The sequence below is a fragment of the Epinephelus fuscoguttatus genome, linkage group LG7 (assembly GCF_011397635.1).
Source record: "Epinephelus fuscoguttatus linkage group LG7, E.fuscoguttatus.final_Chr_v1".
NCBI classification, from domain to species: Eukaryota; Metazoa; Chordata; class Actinopteri; order Perciformes; family Serranidae; genus Epinephelus; species Epinephelus fuscoguttatus.
Window position 1 is genome coordinate 34480815 of NC_064758.1, and position 17918 is coordinate 34498732.

Below are 17918 nucleotides of genomic sequence, written 5' to 3' on the forward strand. Positions count from 1 at the left end.
TATCATATATTTATCGCAAATATCCACAGCGGTATTTGTTATGGATGGACCACCAGCTGCTGTTGATATGACATGTTTTAATTGTGCAACAGCAATAATTTAATTGAAAGTGCAAAGAAAATAACCCAATTCATGGCCAAAACATTTTTTCATGTTGCGATTATGTTCACAATATAGTCCTCAACATAATACTTCCTAGACAGTGAGTAGGGAGTAGTCAATGAGTGAATGATTTTGGACACAGCCATAGACCGTACAAATAATGGACACTACTACCGCGACATCACCCATTGGTTTGTGGATTCTCATTCTGAAGTCTCGAGTTCGGCATTTTGGCCATCACCATCTTGGTTTTTTTTGGAGCCAGAAGTGACCATATTTGGGTGAGAGGCTGGCACTGTGGAGGAGTGAGGGGTGGATCTGACTGAGAAGCCAAGGACACTATTGGCAGCCAGCCTGTCAAAGCAGCTCACAGTACTTTAAGCCTTGTAAATGTAAATGGGTGAGTTATAATAAAAAACAAAAATCACCCCCTGTACAGTTGTCATGAATGTTGAAATTAGCTAACCCTCCCACAACTGCCAATAACACAGACCCATGTCATGGACAGCAATCTGGGCACTTTTCTGACTTTGGGGTTGGCATCAGGCAACCTTGTTCACCAGGGTTGGTGTTTAAAGAATCTTGCAACAGCTGTTGTTAATTAGAGAGTTGCAAATTATCACCTTACTGTCCATAAGCTTGAATGTTTATTCTTATTAAGAAAATGGGGGCATTGTCCAAAGCTCTAATATGTACAGTTTCTTGTCTAAGTATGTTCTTGGTTTGTTTGTTTGTTTGTTTGTTTGTGCATCATTTGATTTGACATGCATTACTTAATATATGGTTGTGACATATGTAACTGTTGGTGTATCTAACTACATTGTATGGGTGTGTTGTTGTTCATATTTAGTTGAATATCACCTGAGGAAACATCAAAAGTTGTGGATTCATTTAACTCTTTCTGAGAAACTGTCTCATTCATTCATCTCAAACAGGTTAAACTACTGTAATGAACTTTTTACTCGATTACCAGAAGAATCAATGGAGAGGCTCCAGCTCATTTAAATCACAGCATCCAGAGTCCTTATTCATACACACAAAGATACCATTACTTAAATTATTTCTCTGTTTCTGAGTGCAATACAGAATCTATTTTAAAATTCTATTTATAAATCTATCAGGCTCTTAATGGTTTCTGCTCTGCTCAGACGAGAACCATTAAAATTATGTTTTTCTGACTTTACTGAGAACAGGATCCAGTTGTGATTACACACTTTAAATTACTTTGGTTCTGCTTTCTAAATAAAAAGGCTTGATGACTTCAAAATGTCTGTGTTTGTGGTTTTGTTTCTGTTTTGGCAAAATTAGGGGTTAATTAATTGGTTTTCTCTTATATAATTTTTGTCTTTCATTTTGTGAGCACTGAATTTACTTGTATTTTCATTTTCTGCATTACATGTTTCGATGGTACTGTATATGCATTTCAGTATGAAGCACAATGAAAATACTTGAAAATGTTAGATAGACTTTAAATGGTTATATTTTGTTTTTATTTAAAATACTCCCTGAACCCCAAAATCTGCCAGAGGGTTGGAAAAGCATCTTGACTTCGAAAGTTGCCAAAGTTACACCATTTATCATGGCCAGAAACTGTAAGAATAAATTGTATTGTTAGATTTTCAAATTTGATTGATTGATTAGAGAAAAATATGGTAATATATGGAGGAGGGAGGATCATGTGTTTCCCCCCAGTCACTCAGGGAGGCTCAAGGAAAAATATTTGTAACTTTGGTGAGGGTCACGATAAAAAAAATAAATAAAAAAAAATAGGTCACACCCCAACCACCTCATTCCTGTTATAAATAAAGAACAGTCCCTAACATAGTAGTAACATCTTGAGCAAGACTCATTCAGTAGGACTTATTGTGACTTTAGGGATGCATGTTGGATTGTTTCTGTCAGTCAAGCAACTGCTAAATAACTGAATGAGCAGCCAACAGCAATGCGACTAGGGGAACTGAACAGTTAGGCCACTGTGATGCACTACAGTTCTTTCTTCGATAAGACTTGACATTCAGCAGATGCCTTTTTCAAGAGCAATTAATATAAGTGCAGTGGAGTATGTACATCTCTAAGATCTCCAACTTTACAAGCAACCAATTGAACAAGTGCAAAAGAGACAAAAGAGTACCATTACAGCAGACACAACAACCAACCTGAAAGAAAAAGTATTCTCCTTTGTGTACTCTCTAACACTGCAGTCCAGGGAGACGCAAATGAAATACGTAAGTTAATGAACACGTTGCTGGACCCGAAAGGATTTGTCAAATGATTCATGGCATTTAGTCAAAGAATATAATTAGTCTAACTGTTGTACAGTGTTTTTTTTCTAGTTTTAAAATGTGGATAAATGTGTCTTATGTGAGAATAAAATGACATATTAAATAATATATTTCAGTTTTTCAAAAAAAGAAATACAAGCTGCCTTCCATGAATGCGTGAAGGGAAGAATCGCAGGTATTGAAAAATTTGGACTTGTTTAGGAATCACCCATGTTCAATGATCTGACCCCAATGACTGTCTGAATTGGTGTGTAAGACTTTCTTCTAAAATGTACACACACATCTTTAGGTTTGGTGACATTCAGTTTGTGCACCAGGCCTTTAAGCTGTTTCAAAATCAAGTAAACAAGAGTTTGAACAGCAACAAAACAACCCCTGTTTTGTTCCTCTATGCAAATGGCAGGGGACCCAGTGAGTCCTCCACAGACCAAATAAACTCCCTTTTGATAAGCTATTTGAATCATTATCAGTGAAGTCAGGACCACAGGAATAAAATTACAGATGCTCTTAGAGGACTTGTTCTCAGCCACTGGCACAATTATTAATTTGTTCAAAAGAACGCTTAAATATGAGACAGAAAAAAAGGTCCTGTTTTGATGAAGTATATACGATGGAGTATAGCATCCAAGCGACTTTCTAAAGGAGCTGTACAGGACGTTCAGAGCATCATTATAGCAAACAACTGTTGGCTATGTACAGATATAGTGAGGTAATGGTGTCCTGAGCGGAGAATGAAATGTGTGCTTTGTAATCTGAGCTTCTCTGTTTGTGGTTGTGGTAGACGGTCCACCAGCATGTGCATGCTAGTGCATGTGAGTCCCTGTGTGCATGCCCCACTGTCTGGCTAATCACCACTGCTCTGCACTGTGCTCAAACCGCTTAAAATGCTGTTCAAACCCATGGCGTTGTCACTGAAGCATATCGCCCCCCCTTCAAGTAAGAACAACAACACGTCAGATAGGTGTTTCTATCCCAGTTGGGTGTGTGTCCTGTTTGTTTGTCTGTGTCAGTACGTGACTTATTTGATGATTGTGCTGGTCATTAGATTTATTCATAACCACTGTGTTTTTAGACACACCTTACACTACAATGCTCCTGTTGGTCATTTCCATTAAATCTAGCTTTGTTATGTGCATGTTTTGTTTCTTTGTATTTAATAATTGCTGTAATTTGACTTACCCTGCACATAGCATTATGTTGTTTTAATGGATGTCCAGGAACTACAGGCAAAAACTCTCATGCCAGAGAAATAACTGTTGTTACTGATAGTATGTTAAATAGTTGTATTTTTTTGTTTTCGCCTGTATAGCTGATGCAGATAACATAAATATAGACTTGCTGGATTATTGGCTACAAATATACCCCAGGCGTAGGGCGTCCATGTGGTTTAGGGATTTCAGATGCTGACCATAAATTAAAACACTCCTGGTTTGAGTCTGGTAGGAGACATTTTTTGCATATTGTTTCTCCTCTCTGTGTAGACTGCAGAGGATCCAGTGCAGAGTATGAAATGTGTGCTTTGTAATCTGAGCTTCTCTGTTTGTGGTTGTGGTAGACGGTCCACCAGCATGTGCATGCTAGTGCAAGTGAGTCCCTGTGTGCGTGCCCCACTGTCTGGCTAATCACGGCCGCTCTGCACTGTGCTCAAACTGCTTAAAACACCATCTCAACCCATGGCGTTGTCACTGAAGCATATCGCCCACCCTCTGGTCCCCCCCCAGATTAACACCATTAGTTGTCAGCACTTTTGCCGTTGTTAGCAGTGTTTATGGAGTTAGCAGTGTTAGCTGCAAGCCGACAGCTTGTCCATCATGTTGAGAACCATGTGCAGACAATTTGCTCCTCACAAAAATCACAAGAGAGAACAACATGATTAAACAGTATATTTTTGTCAGTGTGCCCGTCGAGTTAAAACAGTACACAAACCCAGCCAATGTTTAGAATACCCAGTACTGTTCAGTTCTGTTTGTCATGACAAAGTAAGAACAACATGTCAGACAGGTGTTTCTAACCCTGTTGGGTGTGTATCCTGTTTGTCTGTTTGGTTGTTATTTTTTCAATAAAACTGTTTCAGTACGTGACTTATTTGATGATTGTGCTGGTCATTAGAGTTATTCATAACCACTTTGTTTTTAGACACACCTTACACCACAATGCTCCTGTTGGTCATTTCCACAAATTATAGCTTTGTTATGTGCATGTATTGTTTCTTTGTATTTAATAATTGCTGTAACTATGTTGTTTTAATGGATGTCCGGGAACTACAGGTGAAAATTTGCCTATTAACCTTTTGATCGTAGAGATCATCATAGAAATAACCCTGTTGTTACTGATACTGATGTTAAGATGGTTTTTTTTTGTTTTGTTTTGTTTTGTTTTGGTCTGAATAGTTGATGGAGCTAACATAAATATAGACTTGCTGGATTATTGGCTACAAATATACCCCAGACGTAGGGCGTCCTGGTGGTCTAGGGATTTAAGATGCTGACAATAAGTTGAAACTCTCCTGGTTTGAGTCTGGTAGGAGACCTTCGTTGCACATAACTTCTCCTCTGTGTGAATCTGTAGCCCACATCAATACTGATGACTGCAGGCCTCTCAGTTCCTCTATAAGCGTGACCAAAATTTGAATGTAAAGTCAAAAGGGCCTGGCATGAGGTGACTTTTAACCACTGACCCAGTTTCAATCAGCATCCGATTGCTTTGGAAATTCTGACATTGCAGTAATTATCCACACCCTCGTGAACTGCCCCACCCTGTCAGCTGTCCACCTGATTTAAAGCAGCACATCCAGAGATCCACCAGTCATCAGTCACAGCAGAGAGACAGTATATGCTTCTTTCATCATGACTTTGTAAGTATCCCTTTAACTCTGATTTTATTAGACCATATTTTGCTTCTTCGTTTTTAATACTGAGAATTAGTTGCGCTGTTTTCTGACTTGAACTATATTGTTGTTTATAACAGAGTGAGGATTTGTTTGAAAATCCTGTTGTTTTTTCAGATCCATATCAAACTTTTTTTTTTCTATTTCCTCTGCTTATCCACACAGTGACAACATGTGCAGGCTCACTCTGACTGCAGGTAAGACATGCTGCTCGTGTTTTGTTTCCTTAAAGAGTCAATTCACCCAAATCACAAAAACACACATTTTCTCATTTTCCTCCAGTGGTATCTAACCATAAAGATATTTTTTGCATTGCTTACACGTCTCTCAGATTAATGAGAGTGAATGGAATTTGGAATTTGGGCAAACTGACCTCTTAAGCTACATTTTTAACCTAAATACTGACCAGTCTGTCACTTTCAAGGTCTCTGTTTGATGATGGCCAGCTTGGGTAAGTTTACAACATACATTATTAATAATTAATAAACAACAGTTTTACCAGCAGATAAATAATCTCACTAACTCATTGTTGGTTAACAAGGACTTTAATATAATGTCTCCAGAAACAAATTAGAACCATCATGATTTTTCTTCCTACCTCAGCCTCTCCCTCAGCCTCTACCCCAGCCTCTACCCCAGCCTCTCTCTCAGCCTCTCCCTCAGCCTCTTCCCACAGGCTGGTGTGTTACTACAACAGCTTGTCTGAAAAAAGAGGGAAGTTCACGGTTTCAAATATTGATCCAAACAAGTGTACCAACTTGATCTACGCCTTCTCTGACATTAAAAAACAACCCAGGCTGGTCCCAAGCACAGCAACTGACATACTACGCTATCAGGCCTTCAGTGGACTCAAAACCAGGTCAGTGCTTCAGCCAAATCAGTGCATTCAGACCTTTTCACTTTTGTCCCCTTAGTCTATAAATATTGTGGAAATGATGCTGAATTTCCTGTTTTGTTAAACAATCATTACTGAACTATTTTGCTCCACAGAAATCCACTGCTTAAAACCCTGTTGGCTGTTGGTGGCCTGAACTTTAACACACAAAAGTGAGTTACTTACATGAACACTGAGGTCTTTTTTGTGTGTCATTGAAAAGACAAGTGTAATCATCACTTCAACACGTTGGTATTTTCTGACCATGAAACTTGTTGTGTCCATGTGTTTTTTGTGCTCTGCACAGCATACATTGTATGTGGTTTCATATAAATGAGGTAGCAGAGTGAGATGGTATTTAAGTACATAAATAAGTTAATTCCCTGATCCTATCAGCACACAAAATGTCAGTTTTTAGCAACAATATATTAATGCAAACACTGCAACATAGTTCAACAAGCAGGAATGTTGATATCTGATATCTTCATGACATCATGGGGAACCAACAGCCGTCGCTGGAGAAGAATCACACAAATATGTGCACATAAAGGGGTCAGTATTGTTAGTATCTGCAAATGAATTGGTGTTTTATTGAAAGATTTACATTTTTTTTGTTATGTGTGACAACATTCCCTTAAAAAAGATATGACAAAATGTAATGTGTTTGTGGCAAACCAGTGAGTGTTTGCATTCAATCTAATGCAAAGTAAGTGCAGCTGAATGCATCACCCATGGCCCATGGAAAAGCATTTTCATTTACTCCTACTTCTACAAATATTACTCCACTGAAACTCACAAAATGTGTTTCACATGTGTTAAACATGGTAACCTGGCCATTTACTTATGGCTGTATGTTGGTCTTTGCTACATGACCTTGTGCTCTGTGCTGCACTTTGTGTTTGTGCTCTTAAAATGCAGTCCTTAAATGCAGTTTGTGGAGTGTCATCTTTAAAACACTGTTTTGTTTAAATGTTTACCAGATTCAGTGCAATGGTGGCAACACAACAAAACAGAGCAAAGTTTATCAGGTCTGCTATCACACTACTGAGAGCAAATGGTTTCGATGTCAGAAATATGCTGTATATAGAATTTATGAAAATATTACCTTTTTATATTTAACTGAGACTGAACTGTGCTTCTGTGTTGTACAGGAGCTCAAAGAGGCCTTTATGGCTGAGGGAACAGCAGATAACCGATTACTGATCACTGCCAGTGTCTCTGCTGAGAAAGCAATCATCGATGCCAGTTATGAAGTCCCACAGATTGCAACGTAAAACTTCCTTGATGTAATTCTTAATGAGGTACCTGGACTTCATTAATGCGCTGACATTTGACTTTCACGGCCCCTGGGAAAGTGTCACAGGACATCACAGCCCCTTATATCAGGGATCCCAGGACACTGGAAACAAAACCTACTTTAACACTGTAAGTACAGGAATTCATATTCTAACTGTATAAATGCCTTTTCATTTAGAGATGTCATATCATCCCAGTTGTTTTTTTCTCCACATTGTAGGACTATGCCATAAACATGGGGTTAGCGGCATACAGGCGAGTTTTTAACCTCTCCTCTGCATCCAGTGTTGTTGGAGCACCAGCCAGTGGTGCTGGTATAGCAGGTCTCTTCACTGGTGAAGAAGGACTCTGGGCCTCTTATGAGGCTGATCAGAAGTCCAATGCAAGAGGGTTTATTCTTTGCTCAGAGATGACATCCAAATAAACCCATTTGAGTTGGTGGTCCAAACCAAGAACTGAACCCAAAAGGCTCGGGCACTGACCTTTATACCTAGTCTCTCTCTCTCTCTCTCTCTCTTGCTCACTTTCTTGAGTTTGGTAACCAATCATATGTGCAGAATTACCCTTATTTTTCCTAAGTCATATACGTCACAACATCACTTCTATGTCACTTGAACCCTGACAGACCCCTAAAACCAGTTAAAACCGGTTGGGGGGGCCTTCCTTCACAAAAGTGTCAACCTCAGCACTTTACGTCTTCCATATCTGATCTCCCCCTCTTTGATGTATCCCAATCATCCAAGTTTGAGTTGGTGTGTATGTTGCAGGTGCTTGGACTGGCCTCAGGGTGTTTGTATGTCCCAGGCCTTGCATGTACTATGGTGTCTATTTGCCTGCCAATGTGTCCTGGTGTCTCTGTTCTCCAGCTCCCCCCTCCATTCTCCTGGCTTGATTTTACTATAGGGGCTTCATTCTACTATTATATTTGGATCTTGCTTGGCTTATCTTTTAAATTCACACAGTGATAACATATTGATGATGCAGTAATGTATTGATAACACAGTGGTAATTAACTAATTATACATTGATAATATCTTGATAATACAACTCAACACAGTGATTGTGCTTGGATTTTGGTGCTCTTCACTACCTTTTAACTCAAATTGATAAGATATTATATACATGTACACACATATACATGCACACATACACGTATGTATGTATGTATGTATGTATATATATATATATATATATACACATGCCTTTATCTTGAAAGAGTAGAAGTCCGGTCAGAGCGTTCCATACGCCACCACAGGAAATCAGTGGGTTGGATTTGACAATCACTACAGCCTTGAAGTTAAGGTAGTCATCTGCTTCATTCATACTAAAGTATTGCTCAGTAATTCCTAACATGACATCAGTGGTTAAAGTGTTTTGTTCATCATCCTCTCAGACCAGTTACCTAAAGGCTAACAACTTTGGAGGAGCTTTTGTCTGGTCTCTGGACCTGGATGACACTAGTGGACAGTTCTGTAAACAGGGCAACAACCCTTTCATCAGCCACCTGCACACTCTCCTGTGTCCAGGTAATCAAAATCCAAAATGTTTCTATCCTATCCTGACATGGGCCGGTGGTTTTGTGTGTGTATTTGATTTAATTAGGTCAGCCTTAATGTAATCACCTGTTATTGACTTTATTACATTTTATCATGCAGAGTGCAAATATCTGCTCTTTCTATGAAGAAATCTCAGCAGTCATGCTCAGTGATATGAAAATATGATGTGTTGATAAAACAGAGTTAAAGAGTTCACAAAATATCTGATTCTCGTTCTTTTAGTTTTTCCTGACCATACAGCTACAACAAACACTGCCACAACAACTCCCAAAACAGCCGTTTCCACAACAGTCACTCCTGCTTCTGAAAACCCCTGTACTGGTGTGGAGAATGAGAAATTGGTATTGTAAAAAGATGTTTTATTAACAATTTCTTCTGATTTATCAATGTTGATTCTATAAAACATACATAATAATGGCTATGCTTGCTTTTAAGGTGGAACACTTTGAAAATGTATGCATGAAATGTCAGCACCACCATTTTCAGATGGGCTTCCATAGGCTTCCTGTCGCCACTGAAATTCCAAAATAATGGGAATATTATTACATTTATTTCACTTCCAACTCTTTTCAGTAAGCAAACAAAACTATGACTAATGTCATGACACCCAATTTTTCACCAGTGAATTACATATACTTTCATTCATTTATAAATGCATGTACATGTTAAACACACACTATGCAGGATTTTCCTTTAAAACAATGTATGGACTCATTCAAAAGTCGTCTCTCTCAATCACAGTTTACGACCCACTAGAATTTATGGCAGAGTATTTACCTCCAGGTCGGGATGCATCCCCACAGCGCACAGGTGAGGTCAGGACTTCATAATAAGGTAGTGACAAGCAGCCAGACTATAAACTGTATGCATCCGAGAGGAAGCCACGAAGATCACAGACACAGCGCCGTTTTTTAAAGAATCTTCCAACAGCTGTTGTCCACTATAAAATCTCTTCAGCGACGTTGTTTATTCTTATTAATAAAAGGCCACAGTAAAAAGTTAATAAAAATTAATTAATTGTTTATTTTCATGTCTGGCCGTTTCATCATGGCCCACCCCTTATGGGATTATTTAGACACACTTAAAGAAAAACAACAATCTAATGCCATCATGCTGACACAAAGCAAATAAATAACAGATATAAAGTTAGCAATTCAACATAAAAACACTGGCATAAACAAATAACTACCCAATACAAGTGGAAGCTAAACAAATTAGACACAGGTATCTAGAATAAAGAGTGTAACGCCAAAAGGGTTTGATGTGTGGCTCATCAAACATCACAACTGCAGGGCAAAGTAACTATGACAATAATTACCTCTGTAAACATTTTATGATATAATGGCCTATTTTCTAAGTATTAATGGCTGCTTCAATCCCATCACTCTGGACTAGAGCTGCTGTGAGTCATTTAAAATCTGGAAAAATAAGTAGGAGCTGCTCTCTTGTCTTGTGGTGCTGAGCAGAGGGCCCTGGTAAAGGAACTTTAAAATACATCTTTTTATAACGGTTTCTCTCTCGTGGTCCTTCTAGCTCACTGTTTGTTATAAACTTCAACTTTACTGTCCCAGAGGGTCAATAGTCTCGCAGCCAGGAAAAACACATAGGCACACAGACTAAGGAACAGTATAAAAAATACGAGTAAATACATAGAACATGAATGCATCAAGCCACAAAAAAAATAAAAAATAAAAAGTAAGACAGCCTTTGGCAGTCTTAAGAAGAGTAGCTCAAACTCTCCATTCCAGAGAGGAAGAGCAAACTGAAAAATACTTTGAGCCTTTGGAATTGCTCTCTTACAAAAAATGTGAGACAGATCGAGGAGCACGCCAATGATCTTACTGGTCATTGTGACAGAATATATAAACAAATATAAACAGAGAAGTTGATGAATGGGGGAGCTACAAAAAAGCGTTATGAGCTTATCACCCACTAGTCTCGCTCACCAGACCTTTCTCAAGAAAAGAAAGGTCTGGCTGCACCGACTCTCACTTTAAGATTGGAAAAAAAAAACGCCCCGGCTTTTTTTATTTCTTTCAACCAATCACAATCGTTCTGGGCGGTGCCACAGCAACGGTGCGCTTGCAAAAATATTGCCGGGGGAAAACAGGTTTTGGTGTAACACGCCCACAAAAATATCGCCTACAGGATGCAAACTATGGCAGAAAAATGGCTACATCCCCGCAAGATCAAACACTGCAAAAGTTAGTAAAGGAACGTGTTGAAATGTTGAAAACTGCTACACAACAAGAGGTGGTGGGGCGGGACTTCAGCGGGTGGCTCGCTCCGCCCAATGAGAGGCTGATCTATGCAGCAAACTTCCACCCACTCAGACTAACCACCCCCAAACCAGTTGAGCCTCCAGAGGAAGTGCAGTTGTTGCTGGAGATTACCCACCATATTTTGCCAAACACAGAGGTAATGTAATAATGTTAGTCCTGTTTGAATTGGCATCTCTGTGGTTGGCATCACTGCATTTTTTTTTTTTGCTAGTTTTTTTGTTTCTCAAATGCTTTTTTCTGCCTCTTACATGGACGAGAATTAGACAGACTGCATTGGCAATTACAAATGCAAGTTTCTCTGATCTCACTACACAGCATGGAGATCCATTTGAAGAAGGCAAGCCCAAATCCATCACAAGAGCAAAATCTCGAGAGATGAGATGGATGACATGCTTGACTACATGCAGAAGGGAAACATTTTCTATCTTTCAACAGGCTCAACTGTTTTTATGTGGTAGCCTGTTAATAGTAACACTGACATCATAACTGGGAGTAAATTTGAGTAAAATACAGACTTTGTTTATCTTGCAAATGAAACACAGATGTGGGGGATGTATTCTTAAATCACATGAGGTTTCAGGTAATACTAATCCCATGCGAATGGGGCTTAAGACAAGAGGTGGATTATGAGAAGATGGACCCCTGGAAACAGGCCCCACCACCTCTCCTACAAAGAAGCAAGACACAGACTTTGTGGTGGCTTTTCGTCTCTTTGTAGTTGTGTCTCTTTGAGGTAATTTTGTGTCTATTTTGGTTGTTTTGTATCTCTTTGTGGTCATTTCGAGTCTTCTTCTGGTCGGTACTTGTTAATTTGAGTGACATGTTGCAAGTGAAGGCCAGAGGGCCCCCTGCCACTTTGGGCCCAAGGGCTCATTCTGTAATCCAGCCAGGGTTTAAGCAATATTCTGGGTCAGTCTGCTCTTTATTATTGGGAAGCAGCGACTGCTTTCATTCAAGCCAACAATTATCAACACAAAGTACTATTTAGTGCTGTTCGTGAATAAAAAATAATAACAAGGTGGGACATGAGTGTTTCTAACCCAGTTGGGTGTGTGTGCTATTTACTTGGCTGCGTATAACATTGTTTGAGGACATGCCTTATTTGATGATTGTGCTGTTCATTATGGCATTAATTGCTGTCTTTGTCATTAAAGCTAACCTTTTGCTGGTTTATTTTTAACCACTGTATAATTAAACACACCTTACATGAGAATGCCGCCGCTGCTCATTTCGACTAATTGTAGCCTTGTTCTATGCATGTATTGTTACTTTGTCTTTAACAGTTACCTTAACTTGACATACATCACACGTCATATCATGACGTTGTTTAAACATAATTGTTGTTTACAAGATGTCTCTCAAGAATTGGGCAGGAACAGCAGGTGAATATTCACCTTTTGACTGATACATGCCAGAGAAAACATTTTGTTATTGTTAAAATGTTCTAGTGGTCTAGTGTTTTAAGACAATGCTGACAATGAAATTGCAACATCGTTTAAGTCTGAATCTTTATTGCATATTATACAACAGTTAGTTCCAGCCCTGCAATCTGATTGGTCGAGAGACAGTAAAACCGTGATGATATTGGAGTACAACATCACGGTTATTTCACTGTGTACAGTACAGGCCAAATCAGGGACCATCAGTTGTGTTGTGCGGAAGTCAGGTTAATACACAGCCGACAGCCCTATTGGACAACTGTTAAAATTCATATTATGGCAAGAACCAATCAGCTAACTAAAGAAAAACGAGTGGCCATCATTACTTTAAGAAATGAAGGTCAGTCAGTCCGGAAAATTGCAAAAACTTTAAATGTGTCCCCAAGTGGAGTCGCAAAAACCATCAAGCGCTACAACAAAACTGGCACACATGAGGACCGACCCAGGAAAGGAAGACCAAGAGTCACCTCTGCTTCTGAGGATAAGTTCATCCAAGTCACCAGCCTCAGAAATGGCAAGTTAACAGCAGCTCAGATCAGAGACCAGATGAATGCCACACAGAGTTCTAGCAGCAGACCCATCTCTAGAACAACTGTTAAGAGGAGACTGCGCGAATCAGGCCTTCATGGTCAAATAGCTGCTAGGAAACCACTGCTAAGGAGAGGCAACAAGCAGAAGAGATTTGTTTGGGCCAAGAAACACAAGGAATGGACATTAGACCAGTGGAAATCTGTGCTTTGGTCTGATGAGTCCAAATTTGAGATCTTTGGTTCCAACCGCCGTGTCTTTGTGAGGATGCAGAAAAGGTGAACGGATGGATTCCACATGCCTGGTTCCCACTGTGAAGCATGGAGGAGGAGGTGTGATGGTGTGGGGGTGTTTTGCTGGTGACACTGTTGGGGATTTATTCAAAATTGAAGGTACACTGAACCAGCATGGCTACCACAGCATCCTGCAGCGACATGCCATCCCATCTGGTTTGCGTTTAGTTGGACGATCATTTATTTTTCAACAGGACAATGACCCCAAACACACCTCCAGGCTGTGTAAGGGCTATTTGACCAAGAAGGAGAGTGATGGAGTGCTGCGGCAGATGACCTGGCCTCCACAGTCACCGGACCTGAACCCAATCGAGATGGTTTGGGGTGAGCTGGACCGCAGAGTGAAGGCAAAGGGGCCAACAAGTGCTAAACACCTCTGGGAACTCCTTCAAGACTGTTGGAAAACCATTTCAGGTGACTACCTCTTGAAGCTCATCGAGAGAATGCCAAGAGTGTGCAAAGCAGTAATCAGAGCAAAGGGTGGCTATTTTGAAGAAACTAGAATATAAAACATGTTTTCGGTTATTTCACCTTTTTTCGTTAAGTACATAACTCCACATGTGTTCATTCATAGTTTTGATGCCTTCAGTGAGAATCTATAATGTAAATAGTCATGAAAATAAAGAAAACGCATTGAATGAGAAGGTGTGTCCAAACTTTTGGCCTGTACTGTATGTATCACTCCCCCTCACAACTGATTGCAATCAACAATCAAATCGAAACTGACGGTTAGTGTCAGTTAGGTCAGCAGTTGCGTTGTAGGCTAATTAATTCATCCACTGTCAAACAGCCAAAAATATGGATTTATTTCCTAAAATAAGTTTTGAATTGAACTATGAATGGTCATCAGAGGGAGATGAGGGAGAGGAGAAGCTGAATCCATCTGAGCACACATCCAGGTTTGTCAGTGTTTCATCAGCAGAGCTCAATGACTTGGAGAAAAGCAACATACTGTCAGATCAGAAGGCAGAGTCGGCTGTGCCTGTGAAGCGACAGTCCACCATGCAGTCACCAGAGACTTATTTCACCGGCTGCACAATTAATGGAAACGTGCAGATAAATGTGTGTAAAGAGTAAGTGCCTGGCGCACCATGTCTGCGTTACATAGCAACGGTGACAGCGGAGTCCTGAGGGAACTATTTTTGTTGGCGGAAGACAAATAAAATGCTTAAATTATCTATTTTGTCCTCATTTTTCAACATTTCTTAATCAGCCTTGCTTATTTAACTGTTGAACTGTTGTATAAAAGCAATATCACACTCAAGCTCGTGATGTTGTACTGTGATATCGTCACGGCTGTAATTGTCTTCGGCACTCGGCCTGCGGCCTCGTGCCTACGACCGAATCACAGCCGCAACGATATCACAGTACAACATCACGAGCTCGAGTGTGATATTGCTTAATTATTTCTGCTCTTTCTGCTGATTACCAGAAAAAAACCTTTAAAGTACCACTGAATTATTGCATTGCAATTATTGGTCACTTGATAGAGTTTTAAGCAAGTAATTACAAGACACTAAAAGCTCACAATGTGAAATTTGTTCTTAGATTAGTTTCATCAAAAACAACACTTTCTGAGTGGTCTGAATCAGACTCTGGTGCACATTAACACTGATGACTGTGGGGTTCTCAGTCCCCCTAAAAGAGAGAAAGAACCTCCTTAACAAACAGAAATGTGAACATGTTGATATCATGCTAATTCAGTGAATAAAATTTGAGTTTAAAGTCAAAAGGGCCTGGCATGAGGTATCTTTGCTTTGCTCTATTGTTCCACCTTCCATCAGAATCTGATTGTTTTGGACATTGCAACATGCAGTAATTATCCACACCCCAGTTAACTGTCACACCCTGTCTGCTGTCTACCTCATTTAAAACAGCACAGCCAGACATCTGTCAGTCATTCATCACTTACAAGTAAGACACCATATTTGCTTCTTTCATCAGTAACTTTGTAAGTATCCCTTTTACTCTGATTTTAACGACCCACTTGCGATTTCTTTCTTGTTGCTTTTTATATTTCTATACCTGCTCTATCTCTATAACTAGCTACACTAAATACATTTTAGGGAGAAAGGTGGAGGGGTAGAGTGAACAAGCAGACACCATGTAGACTCCTTCTCTTTTCGCTTGTTGTACCTAATGTCATTATTACCGTGGTTGTGCCAATGATATGCATGATTTTTAGTTAGATCAGACCTGATCAGATCTTAACTTCATCGTACCTTCATTGATACATGTGTGGTAAGTGTGATACTGTTAGTGTGGTTGGATGCTGAGCACCAAGTCCTCTCTGTTCTTTGGCATTTGACAGCTGGATTGTTATTGTTTCTCTAGACTCTGATCACCTTATTTCTTTTTTTAAACATAACATTACATTAATGTTGTTAAAGCTATGATTGTGTGTTGTTATTCCTGATAAAGCGAAGTGAAAACATCATGGATCTGGTAAAAAGAGGAATATTTATGAAGCAGGTAGTTGGGTTTGACAATGTGATGGTACAGTTGCAATCTCCTTCCAGTATTCTCAGACTATTTTTAAATCGGCAGAGCTAAAGTAGATGATGAAACTATGTTGAGTGATACCCATCCTACTGTGGAATCTGTTTTTTCACGTCTTGACCTGTGGTATAAGGACGGATCACAATTTGAGCGTTTATCGAGATTCCCTTTTGGAAAATAATCCTTAGATGTTTTGGTTGGGTGCTGACAACATCAGTAGCTGCTGGATACATCTTAAAGGGATAGTTTGGATCTTTTGAAATGGGGTTGTATGAGGGACTTATCCAAAGTCAGTGGATTTCTTACAGTAGATGTCAGTCAGCATGCCCCCAGTTTGGAAAAGCAAGCAGGAGCTAAGCTGAGCAATGTGCTGCTGTGGATGGGTCACCAACAAAACATATTTTATCTTCCTAAAAAAAAGCATCAATAATAGTTTAAGCGTACAGTATATTTAGAATATATTCACTTAATCTTGCCGTCAGACACGAAGCTGACGCTGTTATATTGGTTTTTTGAAAGCCAGACTCCACTGAGGAAAATACTGATTTAACACAGCTGAACAAAGGAGCTGCTGGTCGACAGCTGCTTCGATCAGTTAGTTCCAGCAATTCCCTTGTTCACTGACGTAAAATTCTGTTATTGTCAGTGGAGTCTGGTGGCCTCAATGAAAGCACAGACGGAGAACTGAAGCCACTGAACAACTTCAGTTCATTGTTAAAGTGGCAAGGTAAAGCAGTAAAAATATTCTCAATAGTGTACTCTTAAACTGTTTTTGATTGTTTCAGGTGGAACTTCAGGTAGCTAAAATATGTTTTGTTGCACCCTACAGCACCCACAGCAGTATACTGCTTAACTTCCATGCCGATACTCCAGCGTGCTTCTCTAAACTGGGGGCAGGCCAACTGACATTCACTGTAGACCTATATAATACACTGACTATGAATAAGTAACTCATACAACCCCACTTAAAAAGATCCAAACTGTCCCTTTAAAGGCACTGTATGTAAGAATGTGGCCAAAACGGTTACTGCACTCAAATTCAAAATACTGCCGCAAGTCGTGTCCGCCCCCCGTGCTGCTGTAGCTCAGTCATAACTGTAACTGATGCTGAGACTCTACTGACTGTGTGACTGGTAGACGGCGGTGGCACAACAGGCCAAAACACAAATTCAAAACATACATATGATTTGCAGACCGTAAATTTTTTTATTTAATTGCGAATATTCCGGCTGTACTATTGTTGTCGGTGATCAGTATGTAAAATGAACATTATTCCTTAGTCTCTGTGACATATTAAGATGATTTTACGACTATTTGCTTTGGATTTCTTACATATAGCTCCTTTAACTGTAGAAGTAAACCAAACAAAGCTGTGTGCAACATGCACCAAAATGATCATTCCAATATTTTATGTAACCCACAACCTGGCCTCAGCCAAATGCTTAGTATTAATGATGCACACACCACAGAATATAAAACTCATTATGCTAACTGACACTCAAAAAAGCAGGGGACAAGTAAAAACTTACTGTTGAGGTAACAATATCTGGGCCTCAACAAGCTAGAGTATAGATATAGCATTTAAATAACATTTAAAAAGATATGTCGTAGTTATCCTTACCTGGCTTTTACTGGTGAAAAATGGTTAAATAATGAAAAAAATACTGACTTTGTGTGCCTTATGAAACATGATGCCATCTTATGATGGTGACCAGCATCTGTAAACAGATGAAATACTCAGGGGAACATTCTGTGTTCACTTGTACTGTTTGCTTTTGCCACCATTCATTCACAGTTAATTAATATAAACATCACAGGACTACCAAAGACCTGTTTTTAAACACTGCTCTATGTCCCTGATTTACCCTGCTGTTAATTTT

At 39.5% G+C, this 17918-nt stretch overlaps 1 protein-coding gene across 1 annotated transcript; it reads left to right on the forward strand.

The window, feature by feature from the left end:
- The first annotated feature begins 5852 nt into the window (after positions 1–5852).
- On the forward strand, positions 5853–16843 carry LOC125891607 (acidic mammalian chitinase-like). Its single transcript, XM_049580987.1, has 8 exons — positions 5853–6130; positions 6262–6318; positions 7126–7210; positions 7270–7415; positions 7447–7570; positions 7662–7823; positions 8835–8967; positions 16824–16843. The coding sequence occupies exons 1-8, from the start codon at positions 5853–5855 to the stop codon at positions 16841–16843; spliced, it is 1005 nt and encodes a 334-aa protein (XP_049436944.1).
- The last annotated feature ends 1075 nt before the right edge of the window (positions 16844–17918 follow it).